This window comes from Sus scrofa, chromosome 18 (assembly GCF_054392235.1).
Source record: "Sus scrofa isolate SSC_HxYL_T2T_F1_AM1 chromosome 18, Sscrofa_HxYL_maternal_Yorkshire_Landrace_v2.0, whole genome shotgun sequence".
Taxonomy (NCBI): domain Eukaryota; kingdom Metazoa; phylum Chordata; class Mammalia; order Artiodactyla; family Suidae; genus Sus; species Sus scrofa.
Genome location: NC_139400.1, coordinates 63,734,582 through 63,762,465, shown reverse-complemented (window position 1 = coordinate 63,762,465; position 27,884 = coordinate 63,734,582). Strand labels below are relative to the sequence as shown.

Here is a 27,884-nt window from a genome sequence, read left to right as displayed (position 1 = left end):
TAACCATTAAACAAACAAAGGCTGTGTTCATCAGTGCATTGGGAATTTGATGCGTGTCTTGTGTTTAATTAAAGATGAGAGAGGAAATGGAGACCCATAAAAACACATCATTACTACAACTCAGAAATATTGCTGATTACTAAGGAGAATAATCTTGCTAACCTAACCATCAAATGACCATATCAAAATTCCCTGACTTTTCTGACCTTGCCTTTTCCCAGTAGTATCACTGTGTTCTCCTTTGACGGACACCAGTCTCTCCCAGTTGGCATTTCCAGGTTTTCAGAAGCTTCAAAAGAACTTCAGGGATGAAGGCATTTGAAGAGTATCTGTTTTTAGGTCCTGAAACTTCAACAATCAGTGTTGTAAATAGCAGTGGAACTACTTCTCAGAAATAAACCAATTCACAGTTTACGGGGAAATGTATATTCTGCTCACAATGTAAAATTCTCTACCTCGTTCAATCCGCTCCTCTCTTCCTCCATGTCCCCTTCTTGCTTATCTTTCTCCTCAATTTTTCAAGCATCCTTAGGTAACCAAGTCTTGATAGTGTGATCCACAAAGGCTTTTTAGTGTTATTGATTGACCTTAATAATTTAGGTAAAGAGAGTCCCTATTTTCACCTGTTTTTAAAATGACAAGTGGCAGTGGGCTTAGAAAACACTCACGAGTATTCATGAACAAGTCTTGTTTAATTTAGACAAGCTACTCCATTATAGGCTCCAAATGCTAAAATTAAATTTAAAAATAAAAAGATAGTACGTTACTCTCACACGTGATCCCCCCTCACATATACTCGGGGGTTAGCCAGAGGGGTGGGAAACTGGGAGAGGTTTACAAGTTAGAATTTCTTTGTCTAGTAATTTAATTTCCCATATAAGTGGGGAAAGAGGGCAGACCTGGTGCTGGGTGATAGTCATCAAAGCCCCCCTGTCCCTTTCAACCTTTGCAGTGGCCATAGGCCTTCCTCTCCCCCTGGATAAAAGTGGGGGTTCTTGCCCCAGGGCTGCCTTTAGGGGAGTACAGTCTCCTATGATGGCCTAAATTGCAACTAAGATGCCCAACTCCCCGACCATAATCAAAATTGCGAGCCTAATAAATTTCCCTGCACTGCCAGTAGCAGCCACGACTGGGCCCCCTTCCTGGTGTTGCTGCCCTGGGAATGGGTGGCTTGTCCCCTTTCCTCCCCTGTTGGACTGGCTCCTTGCCTCAGCTTTCAGACTCAGTTTCTGACAGGTCAGGCTGAGGACAGATGGGAGGTAAGAATGGCCCCGTTTGGCTGACCTGTCCTAGGACGGCCTCTGATCTCTGGGCCGGCAGATGGCTCGGGCCAACTCTTGGGAGCGTTTTCGCAAGGTCTTCCGAGGCCCTGATGCGACCTTCCAAGGGCACGTTGCTGTGGCTAAGTGGCTTCTTCCAGCCGCCCACTCCCCTTTCGGAGCTTGGTTTTCTCCACCACCACTCCTCAAAGCTCGATCGATGATGCTGTCCCAGTGCCCACTGCCCAGGAGGCCCTCGGGGACAAGTATTTTAAATGGCTCAGACCCATGGTAACCAGTTCAGGAAGACACTCACATCCCGGGGTGGAGCTGGCATGGATGCACTGAAGCTCGTGCCCGTCCCCCCCCTTCCCCCAACCTCCTCCTGCCCCCGCCCCCCCAAAAGCTCCTCCTCTTCTCCTCCTTCTTTTCTCTCTCCCTTCTCCCTCCCTCCCTCCCTTCTTCCTCTCCCTGCCTTTCTCTCCTCCCCAGTCAGCTCTTAAAGCCACAGCATCTCAACTCCAGATTTTCCCGGGGTGTGTCCCCCAAACGGAGAGGACAGTATTTATTCAGCCACTTTCATTAATGCTGAGGGGAAGAGAAGGCACCCGTGCCTCATCCCTGAGAGCGAAGACACACGGAATTTCAAAAATTCTCTGTATCAAAAAAAAAAAAAAAAATTCTTCATCTACCCTCACTGTGAGTGTCTGAGTTCTGGAATCATCTAACTGGTTTTCAGAAACCTCTTCTGTAAAAGCATAAAGATCTAGCCCTTCTTTTGGGATGAAGCACCTATTGAATCTTAGTACCTCCACAGAAAATCCCAACTTTGCATATTCAATGACAAGGAAGATTTCATTATTTTTCATTTCCTTTTTTCATCTAAATATATTTTTTTATTTTTATTTACTTTTATATTTTTAATCAATGAATTTTATTACATCTGTAGTTGTACAACGATCACCGCAACCAAATTTTATCGCATTTCCATCCCAAACCCTCAATTCATCCCCCCACCCCCCAAACTGTCTCCTTTGGAAACCATAAGTTTTTCAAAGTCTATGAGTCAGCTTCTGTTCTGCAAAGAAGTTCATTGTGTCCTTTTTTCAGATTCCACATGCAAATGATAGCATTTGATGCTGGTGTCTCATTGTCTGACTGACTTCACTCAGCATGATAATTTCTAGGTCCATCCACGTTGCTAAAAATGTTTGGTATTTCCTTCCTTTCAATGGCTGAGTAATATTCCCTTGTGTATATGGACCACCTCTTCTTGAGCCACACCTCTGTCGATGGGCATTTAGGTGGTTTCCATGTCTTGGCTGTTGCACATAGTGCTGCAGTGAACATCGGAGTACATGTGTCTTTGCGAGTCAGGGTTTTCTCTGGAGAGATGCCCAGGAGTGGGATTGCTGGGTCAAATGGGAGTTCTATTTTTAGTGTTCTGAGGCATCTCCATACTGTTTTCCACAGTGGTTGCCCCAATTTACATTCCCACCAACAGTGTGACAGGCTTCCTTTTTCTCCACACCCTCTCCAGCACTTACTGTTTGTAGACTTTTTGGTGATGGCCATTCTGGCTGGTGTGAGGTGGTACCTCATAGTGGTTTTGATTTGCATTTCTCTGATGAGGAGTGATGTTGAACATCTTTTCATGTGTCTTTTGGCCATCCATGTGTCTTCTTTGGAGAAATGTCTGTTTAGATCTTCTGCCCATTTTTTGATGGGGTTGTTTGTTTTTTTGGTATTGAGCTGTAAGGGGTGTTTATAAATTTTAGAGATTAATCCCTTGTCAGTCAATTCACTTGCAAATATTTTCTCCCCTTCTGTGGGTTGTCTTTTCATTTTGTTTAGGGTTTCCTTTGCTGTGCAGAAACGTTTGAGTTTAACTAAGTCCCATTCGTTTATTTGTATTGTCATTACTCTAAGAGGTGGATCTGAGAAGATGTTGCTGTCGTTTATGTCAGAGAGTGTTTGGCCTATGTCTTCCTCTAAGAGTTTTATAGTGTCTGGTCTTATATCTAGGTCTTTAATCCATTTGGAGTTTATTTTTGTGTATGGTGTTAGGGAGTGTTCTAATTTCATTCTTTTACATGTGGCTGCCCAGTTTTCCCAGCACCACTTACTGCAGGGGCTGTCTTTTCTCCATTGTATATTCTTGCCTCCTTTATCATAGATTAGTTGACTGTAGGTGCGTGGGTTTAATTCTGGGCTTTCTATCCTGTTCCACTGATCTGTATTTCTGTCTTTGTGCCAGAACCATACGGTTTTAGTAACTGTCGCTTTGTGGTATAGTCTGAAGTCAAGGAGTCTGATTCCTCCAGCTCCATTTTTCTTTTTCAGGATGTCTTTGGCTATTCTGGGCCTTTTCTTCTTCCAAACAAACTTTAGAGTATTTTGTTCTAGTTCTGTGAAAAATGTCCTTGGTAATTTGATAGGGATTGCATCGAATCTGTAGATTGCCTCGGGTAGTATACTCATTTTGGTAATATTGCTCTTCCAATCCAAGAGCATGGTATGTCTTTCCATCTGTTTGTGTCATCTTTGATTTCTTTCATCAGTGTCTTGTAGTTTTCAGAGTACAGGTCTTTTGTTCCTTTAGGTAGGTTTATTCCTAGGTATTTTATTCTTTTTGATGCAATGGTAAACGGGATTGCTTCCCTAATTTCTCTTTCTGATCTTTTGCTGTTAGTATATAGAAATGCAGTCAGCGCTGAGAAGCCCCAAGGCAAACAACAATCCAGGTGGGATCACAGCCCCACCCCTCAGTAAACAGGCTGCCTAAAGACCCCTCAGGCACACAGCCAGCCTCTAATCTCATCCAGAGACACAGCCCCACCCATCAGAGGGATGGGAATCAGCTCCACCTACCAGTCTATATATATATATTTATTCTGAAGTTTTGATATAAGAGTCTATATATATATATGAGATTCCTTTAAGTTGTTGGTCTCTTAATTGCAAGTGCATCTCCAGTGTCCTGCATGTTTACCCTCCTCTTCTCATGATTTCTGATTTTGGTGGTATAATTGTGCACGGATGATTTCGTATCTTTACTGTATATATGCCTTTACTGGTGAGCCTTGTCATCTGTGGTATCTTTGTTCCCTGTTGCTGCCTTTTCTTTTCTGCCTAGAGAAGTTCCTTTAGTATTTGTTGTAAGGCTGGTTTAGTGTTGCTGAATTCTCTTAGCTTTTGCTTATCTGTAAATCTTTTGCTTTCTCCTTCAAATCTGAATGAGAGTCTTGTTGGGTAAAGTAATCTTGGTTGGAGGTTTTTTTCCTTTCATCACATTAAGTATATCATGCCACTCCTTTCTGGCCTGCAGAGTTTCTGCTGAAAAATCTGCCAGTAACCTTATCAGGGTTCCCTTGTATGTTATTTGTTTCTTTTCCCTAGCTGCTTTCAATATTTTCTCTTTGCCTTTAATTTTGGTCAGTTTGATTAATATGTTTCAGGGTGTTCCTCCTTGGGTTTATTTTACATGGCACTTGTTGTGCTTCCTGGATTTGAGCGAGTGGTTCCTCTCCCATTTTAGGGAAGCTTTTGGCTACTATCTATTCAAATATTTTTTCTGTCCATTTCTCTGTCTCTTCTCCTTCTGGCACCCCTATAATACAGATGTTGGTGCATTTAACGTTGTCCCAGAGTTCCTTGAGACTCTCTTCATTTGTTTTCAATCTTTTTTCTCTTTTCTGTTCCCCATCAGTGATTTCCACTAGCCTGTCCTCCACCTCGCTTATTTGTTCTTCTGCCTCCTGTATCCTGCTGTTGGCTGCTTCTAATGAATTTTTATTTCAGTTATCATATTTTGCATCTCTTCTTGCTTAAGTTTTATATCTTGTATCTCTTTGCTCAGTGTTTCCTGTAAGTTATCCATCTTTGCCTCCAGTTTATTTCCAATGTCTTGCATCATCTTCAGCATCAACAGTGTAAAGTCTTTTTCCTGGAGGCTGAGAATCTCCTGACCACTTAGCTGATTTTCTGGGGTTTCTTCTTTCTCCCTCATCTGAGTTATAGTTCTCTGTCTTTTCATTTTTATAGGTTTTTAGTGTGGTGACCTTTTTATAGATAATAGAGTAATAGCCTCTCTTGTTTCTGATGTCTGCCCCCCTTGTGGCTGAAGTTGGTATGGGGACTTGCTGTAGGCTTCCTGATGGGGAGGGACTGGTGCCTGCCCACTGGTGGATGGGGCTTATTCCTATTCCTCTGGTGGGTGGTGCCTTGTCTCTGGGTGAGATTAGAGGAGGCTGTGTGCCTGGGGGGTCTTTAGGTAGCCTGTTTACTGAGGGGCAGGGCTACGATCCCACCTGGATTGTTGTTTGCCCTGGGGCTTCTCAGTGATGATGGGTGGGGCCAGATTTTCTCAAAATGGCCCCCTCCAGAGAAACGCATGCTGATGAACATTCCTGAGAGCTTTGCCTCCAGTGTCCTTCCCCCACAAGAGCCACACTCACCCCTGTTTTCCCAGGAGATCCTCCAAGAACTACAGTCAGATCTGATCATTTCATCCACTGAGCAAGGCCAGGGATCGAACCTGCAACCTCACAGTTCCTGGTTGGATTCATTTCTATTGCAACCACAACGGGAACTCCAGGAGTAGGGTATCTTTTTGAAAGTTTCCAGTCCATTTGGTTGAAGGTTGCTCAGCATTTGGTTGTAATTTTGTTGTTTTTATGAGAGAAGTTGAGCTCCAGTCCCTCTTTTCCGCCATCTGAACCCCATCTCTGGTTTTGTTATTTTTTGTGGCAAAGTACTGTGTTCTGTTCTTCATGGTAAATCCTTTTCATGGTGAAATTATAACATTCAGAGAAATTCAAAAAAAGCTCTTGCAATTAAAAAAAAAAAAAAAAAACCCAAGAGGAGTTCCCTTAGTGGCTCAGCTGTAATGACCCAACTAGTATCCATAAGGATGATGGTTTGATCCCTGGCCTCATTCAGTGGGTTAAGGGTCCAGCGTTGCCCTGAGCTGTGGTATAGGTCTCAGACACAGCTTGGACCCCACATCGCTATGGCTGTGGTGTAGGCCAGCAGCTGTAGCTCTGATTCGACCCCTAGCCTGGGAAGTTCCATATGCCATGGGTACAGCCCTAAAAAGAAAAAAGAAAAAAAAAAGCCCAGGAATTACCACGAAAGAATGTAAAAAAAATGAAGTTATGAACAAACGTTTAAGGAACACCTCTTTGGTTGTCAGAGCACAGAATGGGGGGGGCGCTTTGCATGTGTTAACTTAATCCTCACAATAGCCTTATGAAGTGTACAGTATGATTCCCATTTTATAGATGATCAGACTGAGGTTCTAAGAGGTGAAATAATTCACCAACAATTTCTCACTAGTTACGGCAAAGCCTGGGCTGGAACCCAACCAGTGAGGAAAGTACTGGCTTTTAAGAAACTTTTAAGGAAGAGGATTTTTTTATTGTTGTCATTGCTGTTTTTACATGTTTTCATGCAAATTATCCTTTTCATCATGTGAGTGAAAGTGACATTTTAAAGATCATGACACCTCCAGTTCTTACTCTCGTCTGTGAATGTGTTTCTGAAGTTGAAGCCAAATACAAGGGCACCCAGTAGGGATCCTAATTCTAACCAACAGTGAAAAACACTGAGTAGGTAGGTATTCCCAGGAGTGGGGTACTTACTGACACCCATAACGTAAGTGTTAAAATGTACACTGTGAAAGACTCTTTCTCACAGTAGCTCATTAAGACAAGGCATATCATTCAGTTCTTACAAGTTGATCTAAGCTCATCTGTCTCATGTCCTGGGCTTCAGTTATGCCACCTTCAGGCATACTGCATGCCCTGTGCCCATACCCTTGCCAGACATTGTTAATCAGTCGTGACACTGACTGATTCTGAACATGGTCAACTGATGAGCGTTTTTTGCAAGATTCAACTCTTTGTCCTCAGCTGAGTGTCTTCCTCTGACTGGACTCCTAGCTCAGGTGATCTTCATGCCTTTAACACCTGTGGTTCAGAGTCTCTGCTAGAGACCCTCTAAACATGCACACTTCTCTCCTCCCCATCTTGGACATATGCAAGAAGGCCCTCAACTGCACGATGCAAAACTAAATTTTGTTTGGGAAATAACTGTATTCTCCTGTTCTTCCTGGATCAACATTCTAATCAGAGCTGCCAAAGTAACTGTGAATTTAACCTTAAACCTGGGAACACGGTGAGACTAAAGTGAACATATTATATAAAGAAGACGAAACTCATCCCTTGGAGGAAGAGAGAACAGTGGCTGTGGCCAGAAAGGAAGGGGAAGGGGACCGGCTCTTCCCGCACTGCTGATCACTCACGATGGCTCCTCGGCTCTGGCATGCTGAAGCTCTATGTTCAAGGATGGACGAAGTGATGCCAGGTGTTAACAAAAGCCTCTTGACCAAAAAGTGCTGAGGTTACACAAATGTTTGGCAAAGAATTGTCTCTGCTGATGGGTTGAAAGACCTGAAAAGTCATTGATTTACAGCACTGGCGGGTTTCCTTTTCCTAAAGATGTGTGCGACAGAACTCCTTGTCACACCGACATCTGCAATCACATTCTCCGGGGCAGAGTTTAACAGCATGTCATAGACTATTAGGACATGTGGCCCATCAGACGGCTTGTCTGGAGGCCCTCGGCTTCTGTGATACCACCCTCAACTGCTGCCAGTAACACCTACGTGCTGGCAGTGAATAAACTCAACACCCGTCCCCCTCCATCAGCCATAATTCATCCCTACGAATACCTCAATTAAACTGAGGTCTAAAGGGGCATAGTTATGATGACCTGGTAACCCAAAGGCGTTTCCATGGCCCTGAACTGCGGAGTCACAAGATAATCTTTACGGTGGCTTAAGTTACAAGTGCTGCTGAATAATGATAATCAGAGTTAGGTGGAAGCCACTTCAAGCCTTATGGAAATGGGGTGTGCTGATGAACAGCAGTCATCACTTAGTGATTTTTTTTCCTTTTAGTTGCTCTTACAACGTGGACTTTATTCTCAGTTGTGGTTTACGCTCGTAACTCCTCTAAGCGAAGAGACAAGCACACCTGAGCAGCCCCGTCCAAATAAGTCCCCTGTCAGAGGCTGGAACTCTTTTAGGCCACAAATTATCATTACAATACCAGTATGGGCCTCGTCCTGGCTCAGGCGTTCATCCGAGATGAGTCATTACCGGTGGAGTCAGGGCAAAAACAGAGAGGATCATCGCAAATGATGCCTGAGCTATTTGCTGCGGGATTGATGGGGCAATAACCTCACTCAAAAATCTCTAATGTTGCAACCTAGGCATAAAACAGGCCATGCTTTCTGAACTGAAGTGGAAGCCGGTCACATGTCAAGGATTCACTGACGCCTTGCGCTTCTCCCTGGGACGACTACAACGGCACCCTGGCAACTCGCCTCCTGGTCTCCAGTCTCTCGACCGACTCTGCCGTCTGTTTGCTCCAACCTGGTCCCATCCCCCATCGAAATAGCTCCGTTTCAGTACTCTTTCCCCACACCCCCTCAAAAACAATTCATGGAAACGTCTTGCCTGGCCGGAAATGGATCCTTCCAGGCCGATCTGCCACTGCCCAGTGTCTGCACCCTCTTTTGCATGCAAACTAGTCAACTCGCACTGCCCCACGTTTCTCTCCGCTAGGTTGCTCTCTCCTTTAGAATGGTTTCTCTGCCCTGCCTGATCCTGCCCAAACTCCAAGACCAGGCTCTGCCCCCTTTCTTCTAGGAAGTCTTCCCAGCCGCCTATCCCCACCCTTCTTTTTCTCAATCACTCATTCACTCCCACCTCTTTTGAGCACCGACCCGTGAGTACAGAGATTTCTATCAGAGTCCTTGCCACTCATTTGGTGCAGATCACGTCTCGGCTGGGTTCTTAGCATCTCTGCACGCACCGTGCCGGTCTCATTGCCTTGCCCCTGCCCCTGTCGTGTCTTCTTGGTGTCCTCGGTGGGGCACATGACACCGTGCCTTACTCAGAGAAGGGTCTGCCAGTACCCGGCAGCACCGGGCCGGTCTCATTGCCTTGCCCCTGCCCCTGTCGTGTCTTCTTGGTGTCCTCGGTGGGGCACATGACACCGTGCCTTACTCAGAGAAGGGTCTGCCAGTCCTCAGCATCTCAGGAGAGCCGGAATTTGTCTGGTGTGGTTGGGACCTGGATCTGAAGTCCCAGCCTAGTGGCTTTGTTTGCTCCGTGACAGGTCTTCCTCCCAGCAGGAAATCTGGGGCTCTGGCAGCCAGAAAATCAAACTCCAAATACTAGTCCTAGAACTTTGTCTCGAAAGCTGCCTCTTTCCATCTTTGCCCTTAAATCAGTTTTCCTATCGCCCTTCAAACCCCAGCATCTTGATTCCCTGGTTTAGCTGAAATATGTGCAGATGCAAATACTCCCCTTGACAAGGGAAAGGCTTTTCATGTAAAATACACTTTCCGAAGTTCCCGTGTGGCTCAGTCGTAACAAACGTGAGTAGTATCCATGAGGATGCAGGTCCCATCCCTGGCTCTGGCCTGTGAGTTAAGGATCCGGCGTTGCCGTGAGCTGTGGTGTGGGTCGCATGCACCTCGGATATGACGTTGCTGTGGCTGTGGTGTAGGCCAGTAGCTGTAGCTCTGATTTGACCCCTAGCCTGGGAACCTCCATATGCCGAGGGTGCAGCCCTACAAAGAAAACAAAATAATAAAATACAGCTTCCCAGGTAAGGAACCTCCCACCTTTCTGTCTCGGCTCCTCTCCTTTCCTTGTTGCGGCCTTTCTGAAATCAGAGTCTGCGGAGGAGTTTCAGGGAGAGATCTGTGGAAGTGCGGGGGGGAGCGACCAGCCTAGACAAAACGGGCACATCCGAGGCGTTTAAGCAACACGGTGTGTGACCATCTCCCTGCTTTGATGCCCGGGAGCAAATTAAAATGAGTGTGTTAAGACTCGGGAATGTTAGAAGACGCCCCATGAAGCACCGCCAGGTTTTGGCAAAAGTGCGATGGTGATCCCAGCGCCCCGAAAGGGGAATAAAGATGAGAAAGGCTCGGCTTCACAGAGGCCTTCTTGACTTTAAAACCACCCACCCCCGTCTGCCCCGCCCCAACGGCCACCTTGCAGGCAAACCCTCCTCTTAAAGGGTTCCCTCCATCGTGCCACTGCAGACCCTCTGGCTGACACCAGCGCTGTCCCATCCTCCGCAAGTGATGCCAGAGCCCCGGAGAAGCGAGGAAGGGGGCGGGGTGGGGAGCCAGCCTGGCACCGTGTTTTAGTAATGTCGCCGTGCAGGGTTGGCAGGCAAGGCTGCACTTGGGGAAGGGGCTGGTGAGATGTTCGCGTTGGCTTCTTCTTTCTACCCGGAAGGCAGGCAGAGCATCTCATTAGCCCGGAAAGAACAGACTCGTGTCAAATCTTCTGGGAGCAGAACGCCTCTCTCTGCACCACGGCATGTTCTGTGCTGCCCGGTGCTGTGCCTGTCTGAAGCTTTCTCCCAGGTAAACATGCTGACACCCCACCTAAAATAGAACCACAGCCCCTGCCGCCTACGAGAATCCAGCTTCTGTAGGCTTTCGACTCGGGCCCATCAGGTGGAGCAGAGCCTCCCAGGCCCAAGACGCAAGGAAGCCAGAAGGGATGGGTCAGCCGCTGAGCTTTTACCGGCCGCTGGGGAAGGGGGCTTGCACACTTCACGGTGCCAGGCCAGCGGGGAAAGGGGGAGTAGCCAGCACCAGAGTGAGACCAGGAGCCTGCCCCCACATTGCCTGTGGGGGTAGGAACAGACTTTGAAGCCTGAGCTGCTTGATGCAGGACCACTCGTCACCACGTACTCACGCGCATGATCTACTGACGGGGACGCCTCCCGACCTCGCTGCCACCGATGGGACAAGCTCATCACGATGCCGCTCGGGGGACAGTGCAGGCCTGCTCAGCGAGACTGCGGAGCCGCAGACGCCCCGAGGGCCCGTGGCTGACCCCTCTCGCAGGATTACCTGGCCTTCATCGGCAGCCGCTGACCACTGCCGTGGACACTCGATATTCGCGGGCCTCCGCCGTTAACACCATCCCACAGGCGCTTTTGTGGGCGATGCAACAACGGTGAGAAGGGGGCGTTTCTCCATCCCAACCTTTGATACTGAATCCTGTGATCCTGCAGGCCCTCTGTGGGGCCAGTTGCCTCTGGAACCCCAGCAGTGGCGGAGTTCTAGAAGCCATTCACGCCGAAGACAGATCTTGAGAAACCACGTTCAAAGCCCCATTTGGGCTACTGTGGGGCAGAAAGTGGAGTCCCCCATCAACTCGGGGCACCAACAGCTTATCATCTAGTGGGAAATTGCAAAGGGGACGCAGGCAGGGCCTCTTCTAAGTGCGGGTGCCCCTCCCGCCGCCCCAGCTGTGTCCTCCCAGGGGGACGAGCCAGTGACACAAGGATCAGCGAGCACTGGCGGCTGCCACACCGGGAAGCCGCTCCGCCGCCGACAAACTCCTCCCTGACCCTCCACCGCTGCGTCCACTCACAGCGGGCCGGACTGGGAGCCATGGGACTGAGCCGCTGAGAGAATGGGGCATGAATGGAAACCACACCCGTGAAAGCCCTTCCGGAGACAGCATCACTATGCCACGAGGCCCCGGGGCCTTGTCACCCCAGTCCCCGACTGGAAGGCAGCCTGGAAGGGGCCCCGCAGAGCAGAGCCGTGTAAGCAACCTGTGGTGCCTGCACCCACGCTCTGCGACGTTCCCTGGACCTGCCTGTGATGTTGGGAAACACGCATCGTGTTTTCTTTTTCACAGATGAGCTTTCGTAAATTTTACTATAATTCTGTCAATTTACGCCGACAGCAAAGTGACCCAGGAGCACGTCTAAACACACTCTCTTTCTCACAGTGTCTTTCATCATGCTCCCTCCCAAGTGACTGGACACAGTTCCCTGGGCTATACAGCAGGGCCTCACTGCCTAACCTTTCTTAATGTAACACTTTGCATCCATGAACCCCAAGCTCCCAGTGCAGCCCACTCCCTCCCCTCTCCCCTTTGGCAGCCCGTCTGCTGTCCGTGTCCCTTACAGATCAGATCCGTCCCTGACGGTGGACCAGTGTGAACTGTGTCTGCAGACCCCACAAACACCGTGTGCTCTGGGCAAGCTCCCTTTCTCCGCCACACAGGGCTAGCCCCCCTTCCACGCCATGATGCTCCCCACGAGGCCTCCACTGAAGCCAGAGGCCACCAGATGCAGAGAAGAGCCTTCTCCGCACCTGCCACGAAGGCCCTGGTTTAAGACACATCATTTAAAATGCATTTTAGACATGTTTCGTCCTGGGTGGTCATTTTACCTGTATTTTGAGGGTCAGCTATGTGTTGGTGATCCGTTTTTTCAAGCCTTCAGAAAGCTCAGGCTCCTTGACAGTGTTGGAGAGGACAGGGCACAGCTGGGCATGGACCCCATGTCCTTGACTCCAGAACCCAGGCTCCAGACCATCATGACCACCAGTGGACTGAGGCCCCTCGTCCTGCTGGGGTGTCGGGGAGCGGACCCCGACCTTGAGAGAGAAGCAGGATGTCAGGGAAGGGCAGGAGAGATGAGAGAGCAAGGCTGTTCTGAGGAGCCCTGCAGGGAAGAGGTGCAGCCCCCCAGCCAGGGGAGGACCTTGCCTGCAGGAGTTTCCATCTGGTTCTGAGACAGAGCAGGTGTCTGTGCTGCCCGGGCTGAAGTCAAATGTTTCTGCCCCACTGATGCTTTATTTTATTTTCGAATTTTTTTTTTGCCACGCCCGTGGCATGCGGAACTTCGGGGGCCAGGGATCAAACCCTCACCATAGCGGTGACCCGAGCCTCAGCAGTGACAACACTGGACCCTTAACCCGCTAGGCCACCAGGAAACTCCTGATTTTATTTTTGAATAAGATGTTTTTCCCTTCCCTCCATGCACTCGGTCAGCGTGTGTCTCTCTCCACTTCCGAGGCTCCCATCTGCCACTTTCTTCCACACCCGAACCCCCAGAGCTGATCGCCGACTCCGCATCGGCTCCTGGGGAGCCCCGACAGAGGCCGGGGCGTGGGTGGTCTCCCAGGCGCGTGCACACCCTGCGCAGAGGCCAGGCCTCACCCGCGGTCATGTCTCTTGCAGATTATCGGGACCATTCCTCTGCTGCCGAGTCCGGGGCCGGCCGGCCAAGCGGCCAGCGGCGCGCAGGGCCTTCAGGTGCAGCCCATCACCCCCCAGCTCCTGACCAACGCTCAGGGCCAGATCATCGCCACCGTCATCGGGAACCAGATCCTGCCCGTGATCAACACCCAGGGCATCACGCTGTCCCCCATCAAGCCCGGCCAGCAGGTAAAGGCTCCTGTCCCGGCAGCCGTGGCTCCCAGGACACCGCTCCTTACCTCCCTTCTTCTGTTTGGGCTCAACTGATGAAAAGTCACTTTTAAATTGGAAAGTACTGAATCCCAGCAATCCTAACACGTCAGTACCTATTTTTTAAAAAGCAAGTAACTTTATTTTTCATTCTTAGTGAGTATGAGTGATAACTAAACAGCTCCCAATCTAAAAACATGAATGCATTCAGTTATAACAGAGACGATGGCCTAAAATTCAATAGGTATGTTCTTATTTATCTCTGCTTATGATACCTAATTTTCAGTCAATTCTAAAAGGTATCAAGAAGACCCTTGATGTCTTAAGTATAAATAAGAAACAAACTATTACACACCAAGAGATCGAACTTGATCAAGCACTTCCTGTGTATTATGCGCAGGGCTGGGTACACAGCACTGAAAAAGAGAGACATGGTTCCTGACCTCATGGAGCTTCTGGTTAATTGCTGTCCTCAATAACCCTTTCTGGATGACCCACTGTATAGCAGGCCCTGCCAGATGCTAAGAAACAGGGGTGAGAGACTGACACTTCCTGGTTTCAAGAAGCTGGTTGTCTTGCAGAAAACACAGATGCATAAGCAGAGCCCCCGTGTGCAACAGAAGAGAAAGTTCTGGGCTGGAAGGGAGTCTCATCACAGAGATGAGAGGGACCAAGTTTGTCCAGGGAGTTTTGAGTCTTGACAGAGAAGATGGTTTGGGTACTGAGTCTTGACGGATGCGTAGGAGTCAAGCAGGTGAGAGATGGATCCACAATATTGCAGGCAGTGGTCCAGCAGGCAGGAGGCAGGGGGTGTGCAGGAGGAGAGAGTGTTAAGAAATGAGAGGGAGTTCCTGCTGTGGCACAGCGGAAATGAATCCGGCTGGGAACCATGAGGTTGCGGGTTCGATCCCCTGGCCTCACTCAGTGGGTTAAGGATCCGGCATTGCCAAGAGCTGTGGTGTAGGTTGGCAGCTGTAGCTCCGGATTGGACCCCTAGCCTGGGAACCTCCACATGCCTCAGGTGCGGCCCTAAAAAGCCAAAAAAAAAAAAAAAAAAAAAAAAAAAAAGAAGGGAGAGGAAGGTTCCTGGGATTGGAACATAGACGGAGTCATAGAAAGGGCTTCCTAATCGAGCTGAAAAGGACACACTTGGTGTGACCCTGAACACATCAGGCGCATCTTGACACAGGACACAGCAGGACCTGCTTCACAGAGCAGTGGGGACGAGGAAGCGGGTGCCACAGGTGAAGCGGTCAGAATAGTGCCGACCAGTAAGCACTCACACAGTCACCGCGACGGTGACGTGGTGGTTTACCCCGCACCCCGGGAACCGGTGAGGGGGATCTAAGGAGGGGGATGGTAGGCGGCTTCATTTTTCCAGAGACCAACTCTGGCAGCAAATGGAAGTTGAACTGAAAAGGTGAAACGTCTACTGTATACAAACCATTCAGGAGACGAGAGTGAGACACAAATCAGAAAGTGGGAGGGCGAGCCTGTGCTGAATCTGCGCGTCGGGAATTACAGCTGAGCTCGGGAGGGGCGAGCTGGACCTGAGAGTCACAGGTGATCTGTGGCAGCTGCAAACAAGTGAGGTGGACAGAGAAGGCACCGGGAGCAGGAGGAGAAGGGAGAGCAGAGGAAGCACGGGGAGCAGGAGGAGGAAGGAGGCCCAGGGAATCGCCTCGCGAAACACCAGCTTTTAGGGATGGAGGAGGCAGCCAGAGAGAGAAGAAACGGTCAGGTAAGTAGGAGAGGAGCCCAGAAGGGGGAAGACTTCACATCCAGCAGGTTAAAAAGCAGGAAGTAGACACAGTGTCAAATGCTGCAGAGGTGAAACCAGGTAAAGTGATGGAGAAACATCACTTCTATTTTTTTTTTCTTTTTTTTGTTTTTTTAGGGCCACACCTGTGGCCTATGGAAGTGCCCAGGCTAGGGGCTGAATCAGAGCTGCAGCTGCCAGCCTGTACCACAGCCACAACGATGCCAGATCCAAGCCAGATCTACAACCTACATGGCAGCTCACAGCAACGCTGGATCCTTAACCCACTGAGCAAGGCCAAGGATTGAACCTGATTTTATTTTATTTTGTTTTATTTGCACATAGATTATATTTTTTTAAATTACTCAATGAATTTATTACATCTATAGTTGTACAATGATCATCGCAACCAAATTTTATCGCATTTCCATCCCAAACCCTCAGTTCATCCCCCCACCCCCCAAACTGTCTCCTTTGGAAACCATAAGTTTTTCAAAGTCTATGAGTCAGCTTCTGTTCTGCAAAGAAGTTCATTGTGTCCTTTTTTCAGATTCCACATGCAAATGATAGCATTTGATGCTGGTGTCTCATTGTCTGACTGACTTCGCTCAGCATGATAATTTCTAGGTCCATCCACGTTGCTAAAAATGTTTGGTATTTCCTTCCTTTCAATGGCTGAGTAATATTCCCTTGTGTATATGGACCACCTCTTCTTGAGCCACTCCTCTGTCGATGGGCATTTAGGTGGTTTCCATGTCTTGGCTGTTGCACATAGTGCTGCAGTGAACATCGGAGTACATGTGTCCTTGCGAGTCAGGGTTTTCTCTGGAGAGATGCCCAGGAGTGGGATTGCTGGGTCAAATGGGAGTTCTATTTTTAGTGTTCTGAGGCATCTCCATACTGTTTTCCACAGTGGTTGCCCCAATTTACATTCCCACCAACAGTGTGACAGGCTTCCTTTTTCTCCACACCCTCTCCAGCACTTACTGTTTGTAGACTTTTTGGTGATGGCCATTCTGGCTGGTGTGAGGTGGTACCTCATAGTGGTTTTGATTTGCATTTCTCTGATGAGGAGTGATGTTGAACATCTTTTCATGTGTTTTTTGGCCACCCGTGTGTCTTCTTTGGAGAAATGTCTGTTTAGATCTTCTGCCCATTTTTTGATGGGGTTGTTTGTTTTTTTGGTATTGAGCTGTAAGGGGTGTTTATAAATTTTAGAGATTAATCCCTTGTCAGTCAATTCACTTGCAAATATTTTCTCCCCTTCTGTGGGTTGTCTTTTCATTTTGTTTAGGGTTTCCTTTGCTGTGCAGAAACGTTTGAGTTTAACTAAGTCCCATTCGTTTATTTGTATTGTCATTACTCTAAGAGGTGGATCTGAGAAGATGTTGCTGTCGTTTATGTCAGAGAGTGTTTGGCCTATGTCTTCCTCTAAGAGTTTTATAGTGTCTGGTCTTATATCTAGGTGTTTAATCCATTTGGAGTTTATTTTTGTGTATGGTGTTAGGGAGTGTTCTAATTTCATTCTTTTACATGTGGCTGTCCAGTTTTCCCAGCACCATTATTGAACAGGCTGTCTCTTCTTGAACCCGCATCCTTGAGGATTCTAGTCATGCTCTTAACACACTGAGCCACCGTGGGAACTCCCAGTTCTTCCAGTTCTTTGTTGTAATGTTCTAAAGTCTGTATCAGCTCTGAAACATTTTGAAACAAGCACCCCTGTGACCTGGGTGTGTTGAGAAGCTGGAAGGTGCAGTAACAAAGGAAGGGGTGGAAAGGAAAGATGAAGACCCTTGGTGAGTGTGTGACAGAGGATGTGGTTTCATGAGCTGCTGGGAGGCGGTATTATGCAAAGCCTTTAGCAGGGAAATAAAATACAAAGGAAAAGGGAAGAAGAAGACACTGATTCATCATTCATCTGCAGCAAAGCAGATGCCATCTTCCAGAGACCTCAGCCACAGCCTCCGATTTGGCTTCTGACCCAACCATGAATACCACTCGTTCTTGGTGGCACTCAAAGGCGATGCTTGGAAAAGCCACTTGTTGGTTTGATGACTACTTAAAAATCTGTTTAATAGCAATGCTGATTATTGACCACCTATTTCGGGCCCGGAACCTGGAAGCTAGGCTGGTGGACATGAGCCCTTTCTTCGTGGAGTTTACAGTCCAGCAAGGGAGATGCACATTCATCAAAGACTGGTCCAAATATGTGCCTGAGATCTGTAATAAGTGCCACATGGGAGCAGTGAGGGGAGCAGGGGAGTGTCCAGCAAGAGGACCTCCTCCAGTGAGGGGCCGACACCAGGAAAACCAAGACAGAGCCGAGCACACGTCCCTCCCAGAGGCTGACACCACCTCCCAGTCTTGCTGGTTCTCGCTGGGAATCTGAACCGCTGCCTGGGGAACCAAGGTCCCCACCGTCCTTCTCTTCCTCAGCTTGCTCTCAGGTAGGGGACAGTCGCTGCCCAACTGTCATGAGGAATTCCAGCAGAAGGGATTAAGATGGCGGAATAGAAGGACTAGAGCTCAACTTCTCTCCTAAAAACAACAAAATTCACAACTAAAGGCTGAGCATTCTTCAACCAAAAGGAATGGAAACCTTAAAAAAGATATCCTACTCCAGAAGACAAAGAGGAGTTCACATCAAGAGGTAAGAGGGCAATTACGTGATATAAGCAACCCCATACCTCCTGGGTGGGAAGCCCCACAGACTGGAAACTAACTGGTTCACAGAGACGCACCTACAGGAGTGAGAGTTCTGAGCCCCACATCAAACCCTCACGTGTGGGGATCTGGCACGGGGAGAAAGAGCCCCAGAGCATCTGGCATTGAAGGCCTGTGGGGCTTGTGCGGAGGAGCTCCGCAGGACTGGGGGGAAACAGAGACCCCATTCTTAAAAGGCACACAGAGACTTTCACGTGCACTGGGTCCCAGGGCATAGTGAGGTCTCCATAGGAATCTGGGTCAAACCTGACTGCAGTTTTTGGAGGACATCCTGGGAAAACAGGGGTAAACGTGGCTTGTTGTGAGGGAAGGTCATTGGAAGCAAAGCTCTCAGGAATGTTCATCAGCAGTGCCTTTCTCTGGAGGGGGCCATTTTGGGAAAATCTGGCCCTACCCGTCAGCCAGCCGCTGAGAAGCCCCAGGGCAAACAACAATCCAGGTGGGATCGTAGCCCCACCCGTCAGTAAACAGGCTACCTAAAGACCCCCCAGGCACACAGCCTCCTCTAATCTCACCCAGAGACAAGGCACCACCCACCAGAGGAATAGGAATAAGCCCCATCCACCAGTGGGCAGGCACCAGTCCCTCCCTGTGAGGAAGCCTACAGCAAGTCCCCATACCTACTTCAGCCACAAGGGGGGCAGACATCAGAAACAAGAGAGGCTATTACTCTATTATCTATAAAAAGGTCACCACACTAAAAACCTATAAAAATGAAAAGACAGAGAACTATAACTCAGATGAGGGAGAAAGAAGAAACCCCAGAAAGTCAGCTAAGTGATCAGGAGATTCTCAGCCTCCAGGAAAAAGACTTTACACTGTTGATGCTGAAGATGATGCAAGACATTGGAAATAAACTGGAGGCAAAGATGGATAACTTACAGGAAACACTGAGCAAAGAGATACAAGATATAAAACTTAAGCAAGAAGAGATGCAAAATATGATAACTGAAATAAAAATTCATTAGAAGCAGCCAACAGCAGAATACAGGAGGCAGAAGAACGAATAAGTGAGGTGGAGGACAGGCTAGTGGAAATCACTGATGGGGAACAGAAAAGAGAAAAAAGATTGAAAACAAACGAAGAGAGTCTCAGGGAACTCTGGGACAACGTTAAATGCACCAACATCTGTATTATAGGGGTGCCAGAAGGAGAAGAGACAGAGAAATGCACAGAAAAAATATTTGAATAGATAGTAGCCAAAAGCTTCCCTAAAATGGGAGAGGAACCACTCGCTCAAATCCAGGAAGCACAACAAGTGCCATGTAAAATAAACCCAAGGAGGAACACCCTGAAACATATTAATCAAACTGACCAAAATTAAAGGCAAAGAGAAAATATTGAAAGCAGCTAGGGAAAAGAAACAAATAACATACAAGGGAGCCCCGATGAGGCTATTGGCAGATTTTCAGCAGAAAACTCTGCAGGCCAGAAGGGAGTGGCATGATATACTTAATGTGATGAAAGGAAAAAAACCTCTAACCAAGATTACTTTACCCAACAAGGCTCTCATTCAGATTTGAAGGAGAAAGCAAAAGATTTACAGATAAGCAAAAGCTAAGAGAATTCAGCAACACTAAACCAGCCTTACAACAAATACTAAAGGAACTTCTCTAGGCAGAAAAGAAAAGGCAGCAACAGGGAACAAAGATACCACAGATGACAAGGCTCACCAGTAAAGGCATATATACAGTAAAGATATGAAATCATCCATGTACAATTATACCACCAAAATCAGAAATCATGAGAAGAGGAGGGTAAACATGCAGGACACTGGAGATGCACTTGCAATTAAGAGACCAACAACTTAAAAGAATCTCATATATATATATAGACTCTTATATCAAAACTTAAGAATAACTGCAAACCAAAAATCTACAATTGATACACAAACAAAGAAAAATAAACTCAAATACAACACTAAAGATAGTCATCAAACCAGAAGAGGAGAGAACAAGAAAAGAAGGGAAGAAAAAAAGAGCAACAAAAACAAATCCAAAGCAATTAATAAAATGACATTAAGAACATACATATCAATAATGAAATAAACGCCCCAACCAAAAGACATAGACTGGCTGAATGGATACAAAAACAAGACCCATATATATGCTGTCTTGTTCAAGAGACCCACTTCACTTCTAGGGACACATACAAGTTGAAAGTGAGAGGATGGAAGAAAATATCTCATGCAAACGGGAATCAAAAGAAAGCTGGAGTAGCAATACTCATATCAGGCAAAATAGACTTTAAAATGAAGAATATTTTAAGAGACAAGGAAGGTCACTACATAATGATCAAAGGATCAATCCAAGAAGAAGATATAACAATTTTAACTATCTATGCATCCAACATAGGTTCACCACAATATATAAAGCAACTTCTAACAACCTTAAAAGGACAAATCGACAATAACACAATCATAGTGGAGGATTTTAACACCCCACTTACAGCAATGGACAGATCATCCAGACAGAAAATCAATAAGGAAACACAGGACCTGAATGAATCATTAGACCAGATGGACTTAATAGATATTTACAGGACATTCCATCCAAAAGCAACAGAATATGCATTCTTCTCAAGTGCACATGGAACATTCTCTAAGATTGATCACATCTTGGGCTATAAATCAAGCCTCGGTAACTTTAAGAAAACTGAAATCATATCAAGCATCTTTTCTGACCACAATGCTATACAACTGGAAATCAACAACAAGAAAAAAGCTGCAAAAAACACAAACACGTGGAGACTCAACAACATGCTACTAAACAACCAATGGATCACTGAAGAAATCAAAGAGGAAATTAAAAAATACCTAGAAGCAAATGACAAGGAAGATACGACACTCTAAAACCTATGGGATGCAGCAAAAGCCGTTCTAAGAGGAAAGTTTATAGCAACACAAGCCCACCTCAGGCAATAAGAAAAAGCTCAAATAAACAAGCTAACTTTACATCTAAAGCAGCTTGAGAGAGAAGAACATACAAGACCTAAAGTTAGTAGAAGGAAAGAAATCATAAAGATCAGAGCAGAAATCAATGAAATGGAAACAAAACCATAGAAAAGATGAATGAAACGAAAAGCTGGTTCTTTGAAAAGATCAACAAAATTGATAAACCCTTAGCCAGACTTCTTAAGAAAAAAAGAGAGAGGACTCAAATCAATAAAAGTAGAAATGAAAAAGGAGAAGTAACAACGGACATCACAGAAATACGAAGGATCATGAGGCATTCCGCCCCCTCCCTACCTCCCTCCTGCTTCCTTTTACTATTTACAAAATTCCATTGGAGTCTCAACCTTCTAAATAGTTCCCCCCAAAAAGGCAAGGTTCTCTGTTTCATTGGCTTTTTTTTAATGGCCACACCTGTGGCATATGGAAGTTCCGAGGCCAAGGGTCAAATCAGAGCTGCAGTGCCAGGCCTATGCCACAGCCACAGTCATGCCAGATCCAAGCCGCATCTGTACCCTACACTGTGGCAGTGCTGGATCCTTAACCCCTGAGTGAGACCAGGGATCGAGTCTGAATCTTCTTGGACACTCCGTCAGGTTATTAACCAGCTGAGCCACAAGGGGAGCTTCTCAGTGGCTTTTTAATCTGTTCAAACTTTGGTTCAACATTATCGCAAAGGGGAAAAATGAGATCATCCTCCTTTCATACAGTCTGCTACAAACTACCTGTCAGCACAGCCAAGTTGTAAATTGCCAAAAAGGTGATGCATTAATTAGCATAAAGAGCTCTCACTCTCACCTTGCATTTCTAAGGAAGGTGTGTGGGTGACAGACTGGCTGTTACAGAAGGGGACAGCTGTGTTCGAGGTACTACGGTTATAATCCAGAAGGACCTGAGAAACAGCAAAACAGAGGCATGTGGGGCCCTGCCCCTCACCTCCTCACCCACGGCAGACATCACCCATCCATTCCCGGTCTCTCTCGAGCGCACAGACACACCTCAGAAGCTTCCTCAAGCAGCACCTGTTGGCCCCTGGAATGAAGCCTCATTACTGTGGCAGACTGTCTGGTCCTCTGCTGGGCCAACCGCTGCCGCCGTCCTCATCACGGTGGAGTCGGAGATCGGGTAACTGGGAAGAAACAGCCAGGCTCCAGGGATGTGCCTCGCAGATGCAACTCACCAGCAGCCCGGGCGGCAGGACCCTCCTTGCTGGCGGACGTGCACACACCTGGCAGGTCTGTGCTTGCTGAAAGGACACGTGGGCACAGCTGAGAAGAGTGACACGAGAACCTTCCTGACTCCTCCCGTCGCACAGGCTCCAGTGGCCCGTCCTGCTGTTCAGGGCTCGCGTGCCGTGGTCTATCCAAGCCCCGGAAACCTGGACAGGGAAAGGAGCAGATCACGCGTCTGGTGAGAAATGGTGGGAAGGTGGTGGCAGTGGGTGACTGGTACTCCTTCTCGGCATCAGCTCTGATGGAAGCACCTTGGAATGTGCGGTACAGTTAACACGTTGGGGACTCGACAGGAATCGCTCAAGTCGGAGCCCCTGATATGAAAGCTGGGATGCTGAGGAGAGCAGGTCATAAAATGCCCAGAGTCCAAAAGGAAAAAGCTCAGAGCTGGAGGCGTCAGGAGGGTGGCCTTCAACTTTTTCTTTAACTGTTACCCTTTCCAGTGGAGAACGATGAGATGAGCAACCACTGAAAATAGAGGATTTCTACACAGTAGAGAAGTTGCTCAATTTATTTTTTCACGTGATTTATGACAAATGCTTGATCTCACAAGAGCATCGCTCCAACAGTAAAACAGGTCATAAATTACAGGAGCCGAGTTCCCTAACCACACTCAGAAGGAGGCCCACGTTTATGGAGGGAAGGACGGAGCTCTCGGACCAGACGAGCTGGGTGATTCGCTTTAATGTAATAGAAGTCATTGCATCTTTAATCTTTACATCTGCCCTCCCCTAACTCAGAGAACCTGAATAAAACCTGCTCTTGATGGTGATTAATCCCAGTGATGAAAGACTGAGAACCTGTAAAGCCATCATCTGAAACGGGAACAATATTTTTTTAAAGATACAGCAGAATCGGATAGCCCTAGATATCGCTTCCATCGTGTCTCATCAGAGCTCCTCGGTGGGCAATGAGAGAAAATAAAAGTCAGGAGAAGACTAGATAAAAAGGAGAGAGAGAAAGAAGGACCTTACTGAGCGTGAAACAATCGCTGACTTCAGAAACGTGTGGTGGCGCTTGAAAGCAACCTTTTGTCCCCTCCCTAGGAATCTTCACTCCTGCGGATTACAGGGAACTGCCCCCCAAAAGTCAGAGTGCCCCAGATGCCTGGGTTTGCCCTTAGAATCCTGTGACTCTAAGTTAATGACTCCTCATGAGCAGCACAGACATCATTTTTGTGTATATTTATCCTTCCTCTAAATCCCAACAAAAATTAAGGGGAGTTTTTAGTGTCAGAAAGGAAACAGAGACATTTGAATGTGGAAAAAAATGTTACAATTTGTAAAATCAAGTATTTTTCAAAAATTAAATACCACAGCTCTAATGCTTGGAGACAGCCAGCCATGAAGGCACTCAGTTGTTCTTCAAAATGGAATCTGGGTGCTAATAGGAAGCCAATTGATTTAAATTAGCCCTCTAGAGAGTTTCCCCTGCGGCACAGTGGGCTCCGACTGCAGTGGCTTGTGGTACTGTGGAGAAAAGGGTTTGATCCCTGGCCCAGCAGAGTGGGTTAAAGGATCTGGAGTTGCTGCAGCTGCCGTGTAGGTCGAAGCTGTGGCTGGGATTTGATCCCTAGCCCAGGAACTCCTATGTGTGGTGAGTGCAGCCATAAAAAATAAAAATATAAATAGGAGTTCCCATTGTGGCTCAGTGAGTTAAGAACCCAAATAGTATCCATGAGGACTCTGGTTCGCTCCCTGGCCTCGCTCAGTGGGTTAAGGATCTGGCGTTGCCATGAGCTGTGGTGTAGGTCCCAGACACGGCTCCAATTCCACACTACCGTGACTGTGGCATAGGCTGGCAGCTGCAGCTTTGATTTAACCCCTAGCCTGGGAACTTGCATATGCTGGGCATGTGGCCCTAAAAATAGATAGATAGATAGACAGACAGACAGACAGGTAGGTAAATAGGAAAAATAAATTAGCTCTCTAAAATGCCATATGATTTTTTTTCTTGGAGCCCCCAGAATGAGATACAAATGAGGCATTTCCACCCATAGGGATTTGAAACAGTGCAGGGTTTCCTAGATGGATGAAATGCGGACCCCGGGCAAAAGAGACCTTGACCTGCCAGCCACACAGCTGGGCGTCTGCCCTCTCTGGTCTCCTCTTGTCACTCCCTGCCAAGCTCAGGTGCCAGGGCAGGCTGCCAGCAACTCTGCCCCCTGGCCTGGGAGCCCTAGCCTTTCCCACCTCCTCTGTCTGGCACACGCCCACCACTGTCCCCCCCCACCACCCCCCGTCCGGGTCCCTCCCTTGTAAGGCTTCCCTGCAGGGCCTCCTCCCTCTGCTCTCCCCGCACTCTGCTCACTGGCGTCGCACTGTGCCGTCACTGCGCGTCTAGACCTGAAGGGCAGGGGCAGACTGAGCCTCGCTCAGGACCCAGACCGCACTGGGGGCTCCCTCCATCCTGTTCAACCTAACGGCTGTAGAACCACCGCGCTGCCCTGTCTGGGGCCCCAGACCGCAGAGCCGCGCTTCCGGGGCAGCCCAGCCAGGCCCTTCCAGGGCCCCCGATGCTGTCCTCGGTCGTTTTCCAGTTTGTTCTAAATGAGCACCTGCCGGCAGCTTGGGAAGACCCTCCCACAGCCTGGATTCGCTCCTCTGTTTCCTCTGCCGGCTCCTTCCTCTCTCCCGACTCTCCCACCTCAGTGTCTCCCCTCCGTTTAATCCCTCGTTTCCTTCTCGGCTCTCAGATCTGCCTGCCCTCCCGTCATTGTCCCCGCTGAGTCCTGGTCGTGAGGCCCAGGTTTGTGGGGCGACTGCCTGGGCGTTTCCTGCCCCTGTCTCCCCAGAATCCCGCTCAGATTCTGAGTCTCCTCACGCCTCTCTTCCTCCGAAGTGCCTGGAGGGGTGACGCTGCTCTCAGCTCCTTCTCGAGGCCAGGAGCGCTTCTTCCCGTATCTACCCTCTGCAAGCAGGTGTCTGTAATGGGGCCTTACACCTAAGGCCCTTCTTCCTGCTTAGGTTAAAGTGATGTTTCAGAATCACAGAACTGAGTGGAAAGGAAACGCAGCAGGTCCCCTAAACTCTACCAAAAGGATCACTCCCTCTAGACTTTTTATTTTTTAGGGCTGCACCCATGACATATGGAGGTTCCCAGGCTAGGGGTCGAATTGGAGCTGCAGCCGCTGGCCACGGCCACAGCCACATCACCACAGCCTGGATCCTTAACCCACTGAGGGAGGCCAGGGATCGAACCTGTGTCCTCATGGATGCTGGTCAGATTCGTTTCCACTGCGCCACAACGGGATCGCCCCTCCTGACTTTTTTAAACTTTCCACAGTAATAACTAAAATCCCCCTGGGGTATCATGTTCTATATCCTCAATTTTTTTCTTTTTTTCTTTTTATGGCTGCACTTCCTGCATGTGGAGTTCCTGGGCTGGGGATGGAATCTGAGCTGCAGCTGTGACCTACGCCACGGCTGTGGCAGTGCCAGCTCCTTTAACCCGCTGCGCCAGGCCAGGGATCAAACCCGCATCTCCACAGTGGCCTGAGCCACTGCCACTGGATTCTTCACCTACTGCACCACAGCAAGAATTCCCATCCTCAGAAATGTTCAAGTATTTCAGCTGTCCTGAGGTGAACCCTAAATCTTTCAGCAAACGTAGTGCAGTTTTCCTGTCCACAGGAGAAGGAACTCCTCAGTAACAGCAAGGCATTCATCATGCCTCCTTAATTACTCAGTTCTTAAATCTGAGCTCTGGCTTCTCTTATCGAGGCATCATAAATCCACTTTCTTTACCCTTTTCCTTTTCCTAAGAGGAGCTCCTTCCAAAACCTTGTGTGTTCTCCCAGCCAGCAGCCTCAGCAGCCTCTGGGAACGTGGTAGAAGTGCAGTCTTGCGCCCCGCCCTGCACCTGCTGAACCAGACACCGTGGGGTGGGGCCAGGGATGTGTGTTTTAACAGCTCTCCAGATGATGCTGAAAGCACTCCATCCTGGGAACCACTGAGGTCATTGCTCTGCACGGTCTCATCGGGCACACAGCACAGGGGAAAATGCCAGCCAGGGCAGGGAGGCCGGCTGTGGCCCCTGCCCGCCCTTCTCCTGCTGGACGCTCAGGGTGACACTCACTGCCTCCCTGCACTGGGGCTTTGGCCTGTGGTCCATCACGGCCCTCTGACGTATTTATAAAAGCCCAGGTCGCCTCTGTTTTTTGCCGTTACATGTTTGTAGCGTTTCTCCTCTCTTCCCAAATGAATTTCTCTATGTTTAATCCCATTTGACTTTTCCTGTTTATCGGAATTGACTTTTCCAACTTGTATATCACATTCTGCTTCTGCATTTTACCCCATTTTCCAAGACTCGTCACCCCCACTTATCTTCATAACAACTGTGAATTTTATTCGAAGAGGCTTTGTTCCAGAAACTAAAGCATTATTAAGGATACGTTGTGTTATGTGTGTAAGTGGCAGGGAAAATCAAGAAAGCCTTTAAAGTATGCTTGCACTTGAATCTGCTTTTGTTGACCATCTGAAACCTCTCTGGCACTGATGACCAGCACAAAACACCCAACGAGGCCAGCCTGTGAGAGGCAGCAGGAAGTATCAAGCTTTTCAGACCGAATCCTGCCCCTCCCTGTGGGACCGACGAAGCAAAGCCTCTGACACAAACTGCCCCTTTCCTTTCCTGCTTTTTTGGGTGGCCCTCCATCCTCTCGGCCTGTGCTGACCTGCTGGAAGTGTCGTAACCAGTGCGACAGACCGGGTGGTTCAGGTGACAGAGATCCTGCGGTCACAGCTCTGGAGGCTGGAAGACCGAGACCAAGGTGTCGGCGGGGGGGCTTCCTCCCGAGGCCGCCCTCCTTGGCCTGCAGACGCCCACCTTCTCCCCGCTGTATGCCGGGGCCTTTCCTCTGTTCCTGCCTGTGTCCAAATCTCCTCCTCGTATAAAGACCCCAGCCCGCCCTGATAACCTCCTCTCACTAAAGTGTGTCGTTAGAGACCCTGTTTCCAAATGGTCACATTCCGAGATATCAGACTTAACATATGAAGCTGGGGTGGGACACAGTTCAGCCCATAACGCAGCGTATGCAGGCCTGATTCAGAGGCAAGCAAGCAAGAAAGGAAGGAAGGAAAGAGGAAGGAAGAAAGAAAGGAAGGGAAGGAGGAAAGAAAGAAAGGGAGGGAAGGAGGGACGGAAGAAAGAAGCAGGGGAGGGAAGGAAGGTAGAGGGAGGGAGGGAAGAAAAGAAAGAAAAGGAAAGGAAAAGAAAAAGCAATGATCTCAGCTTAGATGGAGAGAAACTCCAGCTCGTTCCTTCAGGCGGTCTAACGGGGTATATGGTGAATAAATAGAAAAGATGACACAGAAACAGGATGCAGTGCTGAGAAAAGTAAACTTGGGGCGCTGCAGGTAACCAGCATTCATTATACAAACCAGAGAACAATCCACAAACAACTCTGAGATGTGTCCCAGACGACACCAAAAGCATACTTTTGGATAATGCTCTAGCCATTATGTTTTCTAAAATATATGAAATTTTAAATACTTTGGAACCCATAATGAATAATCCTAAGTTAGAAAATTATTTAAATTTTCATACTTAAAAAGATGAGCAGTGTTCGAATCGAATGCTCGTGATGGCCACTTGAGTGCTTGTCCGCCCTGAGGGCAGCTCGCCAAGATCAGTCTGAATATATGGCCTTTCT

The 27,884-nt window shown here is 48.0% G+C and overlaps 2 protein-coding genes and 1 long non-coding RNA gene across 50 annotated transcripts in view; 2 read left to right on the top strand and 1 right to left on the bottom strand.

The window, feature by feature from the left end:
* The window catches only part of LOC102158154 (uncharacterized), a 145,383-nt gene that overhangs the window by 11,717 nt on the left and 105,782 nt on the right, over window positions 1-27,884 (bottom strand). For 5 of the 44 annotated variants that reach the window (XM_085004945.1, XM_085004938.1, XM_085004953.1 and 2 more), the window contains 3 exons: window positions 22,228-22,377; window positions 21,998-22,128; window positions 15,640-17,863 (listed from right to left, as the gene is read on the bottom strand). In XM_085004945.1, the coding sequence (XP_084861071.1) occupies window positions 22,103-22,128; window positions 22,228-22,377 (176 nt within the window). In that variant the 3' untranslated portion in view covers window positions 15,640-17,863; window positions 21,998-22,102. Of the gene's footprint in view, window positions 1-2,150; window positions 3,381-12,545; window positions 12,753-15,639; window positions 22,378-27,884 lie in introns of those variants that run through there. The other 39 variants (XM_085004922.1, XM_085004916.1, XM_085004928.1 and 36 more) reach the window with 18 other exon arrangements.
* POU6F2 (POU class 6 homeobox 2) overlaps window positions 1-27,884 on the top strand; it is a 486,199-nt gene that overhangs the window by 435,179 nt on the left and 23,136 nt on the right. For 4 of the 5 annotated variants that reach the window (XM_013985842.3, XM_085004889.1, XM_021079084.2 and 1 more), the window contains one exon: window positions 13,339-13,545. In XM_013985842.3, the coding sequence (XP_013841296.1) occupies window positions 13,339-13,545 (207 nt within the window). Of the gene's footprint in view, window positions 1-11,428; window positions 11,912-13,338; window positions 13,546-27,884 lie in introns of those variants that run through there. The other variant, XM_085004890.1, reaches the window with a different exon arrangement.
* Window positions 24,187-27,318, top strand: LOC146395115 (uncharacterized). Its single transcript, XR_014833342.1, has 2 exons — window positions 24,187-24,881; window positions 25,334-27,318. It is a non-coding gene; the product is annotated as an uncharacterized LOC146395115 (long non-coding RNA).